Genomic DNA, 11,413 nt, shown 5'->3' with positions numbered 1-11,413 from the left:
ACTACATAACTATAGTGATAACAACTGTTATTAAGTAATTATACTATATTATTATATTATAAATAATTATAATAATTAAGCTATTATTATTATTATAGAATTTATATAGTGTTTTAAGACTTTGTTGCTGTTGTTCAGTCACTTTTCAGTCATGACTAACTTCCTGACCCCATTTGGGGTTTCCTTTTTTTTTTTACAACTTGGAATTTTTATTTTTTTAGAAAAATTTTCCATGGTTACATGATTCTTGTTCTTACTCTCCCCTCCACCCCTCAACCCACCCCACCTCTGTAGCCAACGCACATTTCCACTGGTTTTAACATTTGTCATCGATCAAGACCTATTTCCAAATTGCTGATAGTTGCATTGGTGTGGTAGTTTCGAGTCTACATCCCCAATCATGTCCGCATCAACCCATGTGTTCAAGCAGCTGTTTTTCTTCTGTGTTTCTACTCCCACAGTTCTTTCTCTGAATGTGGGTAGCGTTCTTTACCATAAATCCCTCAGAACTGTCCTGGGTCATTGCATTGCTGCTAGTACAGAAGTCTATTACTTTCAATTTTACCACAGTGTATCAGTCTCTGGGGTTTTCTTGACAGAGATACTGGAGTGGTTTGCCAATTCCTTCTCCATCTCATTTTACAGATGAAGAAACTGAAGAAGACTGAGTGAAGTGACTTTCCCAGGATCATGCACTTAGTAAATGTCTGATGCCAGATATGAACTCAAGAAGATGAGTTTCCCTGACTCCAGACCCAGTTCTCTAGCCACTATGCCTCCTAGCTATAAGGCTTGAAGCTTTAAATTTTTCATTTGATCCATGCAGCAGCTCTGTAAGAAAGGTGCTACACTTATCCCTATTTTACAGGGGAAGAAACTAAGATGAAGAGATGTTAAAGTACTTTGTCCAGAGAAATATAGATGAGTATCAAAAGTAAGACTCTGGAAAGATTTGAACTCAGGTCTTCCTGATTCTAGCATTCTTTTCGCTGAGCCACCAAGTTGTCTGCAAATCACAAAACAGTTAAGGGTCATTCCATGCCCTACCATCAGTAAAGATTCAAGGAGGGACTCCAATTCTGTCTACTCCCATCTCTGTTCCTGAGCCATGAAAAACGACTTCCAAAATGATGGCCCCAACACACCACAAGATCATCCACCACCAAAAAAAAAAAAAGGACTCAGGCCAGAGGAAAAATTTCAAGCTGAAGAGGCATTTAGCAATAACTGAATCCAAGACCTTCATTTTGTAAATGAAGAGACTGAGGCACAGAGAAGTAAAATGATTTGCGTGAGGTTGCCCAGGAAATAAGTCTGAGAGACAGGATTCAAATTCAGATCTTTTGACTCTAAATCCTATGCTCTAAATACTCTGCCAGGCCCTGCAGGCAACAACATTCCTGAGTGCCACAGAATCAAAGTAAAATATAATTGGGAAATATTTGACAAAATAAACAAACTTCCAGCAGAACATAGATAATATTAATATGTGTTTTTCTAAGTCCAAATGTAGTCGGCAAGGATCCATATATATGGTTTAATGGTCCTCATTTCCATTTGAGTTTGATACCACGAGCTCTATGTCATGCTGGCTCCCTAATTTGCTTGGTATATTCTGCTTACTAAGGCAGGAAGATGTACTAATACATTTTTTTTGGCAGAATAAAGAAATTGCTTTCTCAAGATATTATGGTTCTTTATGTAAGTACAAAAAGGACAACTATTTGAATTCTATCAACCATCAAGATGGATCATGTGGCCTTCAATCAATCAGCAGTCTAACTTCACTTCTATATTATTCCTTTAAAAAAAAAAACACCTTACCTTCCATCTTAAAATCAACACTGTGCATTTGTTCCAAGGCAGAAGACTGGTAGGAATAGGCAACTAGAGTTAAGTGACTTGCCCAGGTCACACAGCTAGGAAATCTCAAAGGTCATATCAGGACCTCCCTTCTCTAGTCCTGGCTCTCTATTCACTGAGCCACCAAGCTTCCCACTTCTATATTATTCTTACATGCCAGATTCTTTTCTTTTCTTTCTTTCCCTTCGCAAATTTACTAATATATTTTAGAGATTTAATGCAAACTTGAAACTAAAAGGGTTTGAGAAAACCTCTTAGCTTATGGAAATGTGCTGTTTATGTACATTGGGCACTCAGTGATTTAGCGCTATTTTTCTCTGTAGATAATGTGAACATTACAATTAAGAAACTCCAAAGGCATCATGGCTTAGTAAAAAGAATACTGAAGTCAGAGGACCTGAATTTTGAATTGAAAAGGCCAAGTTTCGGTCTGATTCCATCATGGACTAAATATATGATTATGGATGGATCATTTAATCTCTTTGGGCCTCAGTTTCTTCATCTATAAAAAAAGAATAATAATACCTATACTATCTTCTTCACAGAGTTATTATGAAGAATCTATCTATAAAGCAACATATAGCATACAAATGAATATATAACTATCCATCATCATTATGAAATTAGAATAATCCTGGAATAGCATATTTCTGCTGGATAAATGGCATCAATATAAAACCACCAGGTGGCATAATGGATAGAGTCCTCCTGGGACTATAGTAAAGAAAAATCCTCTTACTAGGTGTATGACCCTAGGCAAGTCACTTAGCCCTGTTTGCCACAATTTCCTTCCATGTAAAACAAACTGGCAATCCACTCCAGTATCTTTGCCAAGAAAACCCGAAATGGGATCATAAAGAATTAGACAGGACTAAGAAGCAACCGAATAACAACAAAACATCAAGATTAGACAGTGGGACTCCAGGTGCAAGTGGGAAAGCTATTTCTCCAGGCTCATAGATTAAATTTTAGCCAGAAGGTTTAATATCTAATCTATCAAGAATGGTCATCACCTTTCTCCTCTGCTATCTTCCAGAGTTCCTGGGCTGATGCCAGAGATAAAGCCATTGGATATTCCACGAGGACATGTTTGCCAGCTCTGAGAAACTGCCTTTGGAGTAAAAGAAACAAACATGGAAATTAAACTTCAAAAAAGTTTCTGTAATTCCAAACACAGAAAGGAATGGATGTCCTGCCATACACATGGATGCACATGTGTGTCTGTGTGTGTGTGTGTGAAGGTGAAGGAAAAAACCAAAACCAGAGGATAAAAAGAGAAGCAAGCCCCCCTTCACCCCTCACTTCCGCCTCTCTCTACAGTGATAATTGGGCTCTGAAGCTTCCATTCTGCTGCCAAATCAATTCAAGAAGCATTTGTGAGTTACCTACTAGAGATCTAGAGAATAGTGAGAAGAATAAGAAACTAAGCATCAGCCAGGCCTGGTTGGAACTCTGTCTCTTGACACTAACTGAATGAGTGAGCATGTACAAATCACTCAATTTCTCTGGAAGTGTTCTCTCACATATAAAACAAAATTAATAATGCAAGTATCAGGGGGCAGAGGAGTGACTTGACCATTTCTTCTTCCTCATCTACCTCATATGCCATAAGTAACATGATTCTTGCCTAAATTCCTTTCTTTTTCAAGTTTTAAATTTTAATTTTTAAATTTAATTTTAATATAACTTAATTTAATTTTAATTTTTAAAATTTCAAACCCTTCCCTTCCATCTTAGAATCAATACTGTGTTTTGGTTCCAAGACAGAAGAGCAGTAAGAGCTATGCAATGGAGGTTAAGTGATTTGCACAGGCTCACACAGCTAGGAAATTTCTGAGGCCAAATTTGAAACCAGATCCTCCCCTCTTGTCTTTAGGCCTGACTCTCAATCCACTGAGTCACCTAGCTGTGTCCTTCTCCCACCTGCATTTCAATTTACCTTTGGAGTAGACATTCACAGCTCATTAGAACCCAGGATCTACCCAGTTTGCTAGGCAGCTCCCACTTGGCAAAGAACAAGAGATGGTGGACAGTTCCAGAAACCTGGATACAAATAGAGACAGAAAAACCAACCTGATATGCTCTTCATGGCTAACGTTCTCGTTGCAGATGTAGGCGACGTCAACTTCAATATTAGAAAGAGCATCTTGCAGGGAGATTTGCTTTGCCTCATTAATGTTACCAAGTTCTCGCCTAGGAAAGCCACAGGGAAAGAGGGAAGTGAGAATTGAAAAGAAATAGGTCATCTAGTTTGAAAAACAAACAGCATCCGTTTTCCACCCACCAAGAAGTCCAGGCTACAGTATTCAGGAATAGTAGACTTCTCTCCCTTCCTCCATCACCAACTCTTGTTTTCAGGTCATTTCCCAGTGGGTCTGTCCATCTGATGGGAACAATGCTTCCATGGAAGCAGCTACAGACCTGAGCCCTTTGCATCTAACTTACCATAGCACTATCTTACTCATTCATCAAAGTGGAATGAAGAGGGAGCCCAGAACAGGACCCAATTTGGGTCCTTTGGGCAGAGCTTTTTGGTTACTGGTAGGAGGGATTCTATTCACACATTCTGCAAAACTCAATCATTTCTCAGAAACCAGTTCACCCCACAAAGATGAATATGGTGCTGTTCCTATGATAATTCCCTTCTATCTGCATAGGGCTTTTACATTAAAAAAAAAAAAAGAACACCCTTATCTTCCATTTTAGAATTAATACTATGTATTGGTTCCAAGGCAGAAGAGTGGTAAGGGCTGGACAATGGGATAACATAACTAGGAAGTGTATGAGGCCATATTAGAACCCAGGATCTCCCGTCTCTAGAGCCAACTCTCAATCCACTGAGCCACCTTACTGCCCCCTTGCATAAGGCCTTGAAATACTCAACCACACACTCATTTGATACCCACAAATACATTTTAATGGGCATGGCAAAGATTATTATTCCCATTTTCTAGATGAAGAAACTGAGGGCCAAGGATCTAAAATGATTATCCTCATGATCATCATCATTTTTCCTTCTCCAGCTCATTTTACAGATAAGGAAACAGAGGCAAACAGGGTTAAGTGACTTGCCCAGGGTTATACAGCTAATAAGTATCTCAGATCAGTTTTGAACTCAGGAAAAAGAGTCTTATTGATTACACACCTAACACTCTGTGCCCTATGGCACCGCCTCTCGGCCACAAACTGGCAAAGTGAGGCCTAGAATTTAAGACTTCTATTTCCTAATCTTAGACTCAAGGACTATCCAAAATGGAACTAAATGTCACCTAATCTTACCCTCTCATTTTATGGATGAGAAACTGCAGTTGTGACATGTTCAAGACCACCTGGGTGGTAAGTAAGAAAGCTGAGACTTAACCCAGTCTTCCTGCCAATGCGGTGCTCTCTCGAATCTGTCATACTGTTTCCCAACATGTAAAGGCCCCCTTACCATATATTTCAGCAGTTCTGCATCACTCCACACATCACTGGGATGCCACATCATGTGTGTAGCCATTCCCAAAAGGCTACAGTCAAGTGAAACCAGTTTTGTGGATTCATTTGAGATCATCCCAAGTGCTACTGACAGAGGCAATATAGTTCCCTTTTTTAGCTATATTTTAAAATTTTCTAATTACATATAGAAGCAGTTTTTAATATTGTTTTCTTCCATCTTTGTAATCTAAATTCTCTCCCTCCTGAGCAGTAAGAAATCCAAACCTGCTTATCCATGTGCTGTCATGAAATCCATATTTCCATATTCATCCCAACATACAGATTCAAGAGAAGCTCAAGGAAGTAAATTCAATAATAATAACAACAATGATGAAAATCCCAAGAACAGCTATTGGTATTCATATAGCACACTCAGGTGCAAAGCACACTGCAACTAGTATGTAACTTGACCCTCACAGTAATCCAGGGAGCCACATTATGGCATTATTATCATCACCAAAGGTGGTGCAGAGGATGCAGTGTGGAATTAGATGTCTGGAAGACCTGAGTTCAAATCTGGTCTTGGAAATTTCCTAACTGTGTGATTCTAGGCAAGTCACGTAAGCCCATTTGCCTCAGTTTCCTTGTCTGTAAAATGAGTTGCAGAAGGAAATGGCAAACCACTCCAGTATCTGTGCCAGGAAAATCCCAGATGGGGTCACAAAGAGTTGGACATGATTGAAAAGTGACTGAACAAATTCATTAATGAATTAGAAAATGGGATGCTGGGTATGGTAGTGCATTCCTATAATTCCCCCACTACTAGATCAGCGGCTGGTGACAGACTGCAGGAGCTCAGGAGTTCTGAGCTACAATAAGTTAAGCTGACTAGGTGTCTGCCCTAAGTCTGGCAGCAGTACCACGAGCTCCCAAGCTGCCTAAGGAGGAGAGGAATCAGCCAGCTCAGAAATAGAGATGGTCAAAGTTCCCACGCTGATCTGGCCAATGAGTGGTTGCTGTATTTCTAGCCTGGAGATGTAGTCTCCAAAACAATGACAACAATAAAACATGATGTGTGTATGTGTGCACACATATGCACTATGTATGCTGAGCCTGACTGGGCAAAAGTCAATATGGAGTGGAACAGAGGAACAGACAATGCCTCCTATGTGCTGGACACTGTGAAACGCAATAGATACAAAGACAAAAAACAAACTTTTAAGAGGCTTAGTAAGGATAACTTGTATACCTATAAGTTCTTAAATCATACATACAAAATAAATACAAAGTAATTTAGAAAGGAGGATCTAACAACTTGGAGGTGGAGGGGAGGATGGGGGAGGCATGGGTAAAAGGGAGCACTTATAATGAGCTCCAAGGTCAAGTTGGGTTTTTAAACAGGGAAGAGAAAGGACATTCCAGGCATAGGGGGCAGCTAGTGCAAAGGCACGGTGACAGGAAATGGGAACTGTGTGTGAGGAACAAGAAGAAAGTCAGTTTGGCTGGAGCACAGAGAAATGGAAGATGACTCTGCTCATCTGGGCATTCAGAGAGAAGGCGCCTGAGATACACGTGGAGAAGAGGACTCAGTGGCACCCTCTAGAAGTGAATGATTGCATGAACGCTTAAAGCAATTATTCATCAATGTATATATGTAATTATTCATCAAATCTTTATAAATCACAGTGCTAAACACGGAGGACCCAAATAGAAAATAGAACTAACTGCCCCCTGCTCTCAAGGAGTTCACATTCTAAGAGGAATTACAACATAAATGGAAGATTTCAGTTGAGAGTCCCAAGGTCCTTCAGATACAGCAGCAAAGCAGATAGTTCAGTCATTTCAGTCATGCCAACTCTTCGTGACCCCATTTAGGGTTGTCTTGGTGAAGACACCATTTCCTTCTCCACCTGATTTTACAGATGAGGAAGCTGAGGCAAACAGGGTTGTTTGACTTGTCCAGGGTTACACACAGCTAGTAAATATCTGAGGCCAGATTTGAATTCAAGAAGATGAGTCTTCCTGCCTTCAGGCCTGGCACTCTACCCACTGTACCATCTCACTGTCCTCAAAGCAGATGGCAAAGCCTCTTATTTAATGTCATCATTTCCACCAATAGAATCATATTAGTTTCTGATGTTGAATCACTTGACAGGACTTTGGTAGAAAGAACTTTTTTTTTTCTGGGTCTTCTTCACAGGAGCCGTTTCCTAAGGCTAGAAGCACTGCTATTCCAAAGTTCAGGGTCCTGGCCTGTCTCCACTAGGGTCTGAGGAGAGATGGTGGTCAAGGTTTTGGTGAGTGATTCAAACTAGTGTGGCTCGTGCTGCCTCCTGTCTCTCCCCCAGGCACCTTGCTGCTTTAAGCTAGGCTGGCTTGTTTGCCTTGGGTGTAGCAACTGGTTGCCAGTTGGTTGAGGATGACTGATTCCTTCTCCATAGGATTTGCTTCTCCAAATAATGACTACAAGGGATGGGCAGGAAACAGGACTGATGCTCAGGGCTCCTGTGCTTATGTGTGTTATTAGTGGCAATTAGTCATAGATAATTGATGGTGGTGGGGAAGGAAGACCCTATTTCCACAGTAATTTCTCTCTACAATGATGGCTGCTGGGACTGGGCTAGAAGTAGGTTGGGTAGTTTGGGGTTCCCAGGCTCTTGGGTTCAGAGTCCAGGACTCTCGCCACTGAGAAAAGTCAAGGAATTGTTGGTTGTTTGACCTACGGGGTATACACTGCCTCCTGTCTGTCTGTCTGTTTCAGAAGTATTATGGCAAGTTCATATCCTCCATGCCCATGAAACTCAGGAGAGTCGGTATGAGATGGCAGAAAGAGTATAGCCTCAGCTGTACCACTCCCTAGCTGAATGAGTCACCAGGGGCCACTCACTTCACTTGGCTCAACCATAGTTTCTTCAGAAGCAAAGTGGGATCACGATCCCCTCCCTGCCAATTTCATAGGGCCGTCACAAGAAAAGCCTTAGAAACCTGAAAGTGTTCTACAAATGGGTTACTATACTTACATATTTAATTATACCAATATAATCATTTATGCAATCTAAATGCATACAAATGTGGTATAATGTTTATATATATAATAATGCTATACAAATACAATCATGCTCTGTAATATAAAAGTGATATACAAATATGTCATTATAGTTTTATATATATGAATATATATACATAATGATGCCATACAAATATAATCATGCTACACAATATTAAAGTGCTGTATAAATGTGTTATTATATCTATAATGCCATGCAAATATAATCAGGCTACACATTATAAAATCACTCTATAAATGTGTTATTATATTTATATATAATAATGCCATACAAATATAATCATGCTATACAATATAAAATGGCTATACAAATGTGTTATTTCTTGCATAATGTACATATACATATGTGTGTATAGCAACAAAACTTCTAATATAAATAGAGAATTTCAAAGCTGCAAAAAATAGTTGTAGAGAAATAAAGACATAGATTTAAAGAAACTTTCCTTTTTGGAGCACTTAACAAGCAATCAAACAATAATTTTATTGAATGTTGATTATATAGATGGTCTGGGACAAACCTAAGAAATCACTAACCTGGACACAAACCCAATCAGTTTCAGAGGGTCAGCAGGAGGTGGGGGAGTCTGCAAATCCCTTATCCGCACAGATCCAGCCCTGCCAACACCAACTACCACAACGCCAAACATTCTTTCTGGCTGCAAAAAAATGGAGTCTGAAAAGAAGATACAGGCATTCAAGGAGAAACCAAATAGGGGAAAAAAATAAGAAATGAGAGCACAGGATCATAGATTTAGAGCTATACAGGACCTTAGAATCCATCTAGAATATGCTCGCCATTCCTTATCATGAAGAAACTAAGTCTCAGAGGAATTAAGCAACTTGCCCTAGTTTACAAAGGTAGGATTTGAACACAGGTCCTCTGACTTCAAAATCAGTGTCCTTTCCATTATATGATGCTGCTTTCAGAGGCTTGCCAGGTCTCTGTAACTGACACAGACATCCAGGAAGAGGATTCAAGTACAAGGGTATTATTGTCTCCTTGTCCCTTGGAGCCTCTAACATGGATGAAAACTCTTCTGAAAGTCACAGCACAAATACTAAAAGTTGTTGTTGCATTTTTGAGTTGTTTTTCAGTTGTGTCCAACTCTTTATGACCCAATTTGTGGTTTTCTTGGCAAAGATACTGGAGTGGTTTGTGATTTCCTTCTCCAGCTCATTTTACAGTTTAGGAAACTAAGGCAAGCAAGACAACAATAGTATTTCCCTGGGGAAAAAAAAGACCAAACACCATTATTACGCAAGACAACAACTGAGGGTGTCCTCAAACAAAAGGATCCCCCCATTCACTTTTGGACAATTCCACTGCAACCATCCAAAACACCAAAGCATTTTACTTCAATAGACTATGACCCTGGGAGCATGGGCTAGTCCCTTTGTCTTCTCCCCACCGCCCTCATCAAATATAAGCCATCCAATCATCAACTGCCTCTAAAAGAGTACAACCTACTCTATCAGTTTGAAGGATTTCAGAATACAAGATTACTGATACACTAATAATAAATAATAATAATAATAACTGATCATTATAGAGTTCTTTAAGGCTTATACTTCCCCTGTGTCACTTCATAAAGTCCCTTTAAAAAGCTCTCCATCCTGTCCTCTGTTTCCAGCTTAATCACAGGCTCTAGTTTTCAAGGGGCTTTAGTCTGACCTTGTCAATTCTAATTTGCTTTATCCCCACCTAGATGGACTAAACCTCTTAGACTCTTTCATAGAGATTATAGGATCACAATTAGAGAGCTAGAAAGGGTCTCAGAAACCACCTAGTTCAACTCCTTCATGTTAGTGATAAGGAAACTGAGGCTCAATGTGGATAAATGACTTGCCCAATGAAACTCAGATAATTAAGAGTCAGAGATGGGATCTGAACCCTGGTCCTCTTACTTCAAATGCAAAGTTCTTGCTAAGTCCATGACCAATGTGAACTTTATGACAGATTTAATGTTTGCAAACATCACTCACCTCTTTAGACTTGGCTTTGAAATTTACACGGATTGCCAGTGGGCAGTAGTATATGCCTTGGTCTCACTGGCCAAACTTAGCCATTAATTCTGTGTGTGTATATGTATGTATGTGTGTGTCTATCTGTCTGTCTGTTTCTGTCTCTCTGCCTCTGTCACTCTGTGTCTTGTCTCTCTCTGTCTCTGTGTCTCTGTCTCTTTCTGTCTCTCTCTCTCTCTCTCTCTCTCTCTCTGTCTCTCTGTATGTCTCTCTGTCTGTTTCTCTGCTTCTCTCAGGAAAAAAATCCTTCTTAGAGTGGGTACAAGTATCAGTTCAAGTCAGAAGAGTAGTAAGAGCTAGGCAACTGGGATTAAGGGCCTTGCCTGGGGTTACACAGCTAGGAATTGTCTAAGGCCAAATTTGACCCCGGGTCATCCCATTTCTATCCACTGAGCCACCTGGCTGCCTCCATTAATTTTCTTTTTATGAGAGCCATTCTCCATCCAAATAGATGAGTAAACAGCTGCTATATTTATAAAATATAATACAATATGTAATATACAATATATAATAACTTAACATAATAAATATAATGATATATTTACAATCTATTATCTTTTTATTAAAGATGATGATTCTGGTATGTCTGCTCTCATAAAAGAAGCCATCTATCTTCTCCTTCTACTATTTGGTAGTAGAATAAAACTTGGGAGTCCTAAAGGGTCAATCAACCAATAAACATTTGTCAAGTGGTCATTCTATACTAGGCACCTTGTAAGCTTAAAGGACATAAAGAAAAAGAAAAACCATCCTTGACTTTAAGAGCTTTCATCATAACAGGGGAGACAATGAGTCTATATCAGCTATCCACAAGCTACATACAAAGTAGATGTAAAGTGGAGAAGGCACCAGTAGCTGAAGGCATCAGAAAAGACTTCCTGCAGAAAGTGGCACCTGAGCTGAGGAGTCAGAACATGGAGGTTCTGAAAAGAAAATATGAGAAGGGAGAGTCAGCTGGGTATGGGGGACATCCAGGAAAAAGGCTAGAGCAGAAGAGTTTCATGAAGAACAACAAAAAAGGCTGCATGGCTGGACTATAGAGGG

The 11,413-nt window shown here is 39.7% G+C and overlaps 1 protein-coding gene across 1 annotated transcript in view; it reads right to left on the bottom strand.

The window, feature by feature from the left end:
- The window catches only part of BLVRA (biliverdin reductase A), a 46,670-nt gene that overhangs the window by 14,357 nt on the left and 20,900 nt on the right, over positions 1-11,413 (bottom strand). Inside the window, exons 4-6 of the mRNA XM_044676335.1 lie at positions 8,882-9,020; positions 3,937-4,056; positions 2,877-2,974 (exon numbers count right to left, since the gene is read on the bottom strand). Of these exons, the coding sequence (XP_044532270.1) occupies positions 2,877-2,974; positions 3,937-4,056; positions 8,882-9,020 (357 nt within the window). The remainder of the gene's footprint in view (positions 1-2,876; positions 2,975-3,936; positions 4,057-8,881; positions 9,021-11,413) is intronic.

Source organism: Gracilinanus agilis, chromosome 1 (assembly GCF_016433145.1).
Source record: "Gracilinanus agilis isolate LMUSP501 chromosome 1, AgileGrace, whole genome shotgun sequence".
Lineage (NCBI taxonomy): Eukaryota > Metazoa > Chordata > Mammalia > Didelphimorphia > Didelphidae > Gracilinanus > Gracilinanus agilis.
The sequence above is the reverse complement of the archived record's forward strand: the minus strand, read 5'-3'. Positions and strand labels throughout refer to the sequence as shown.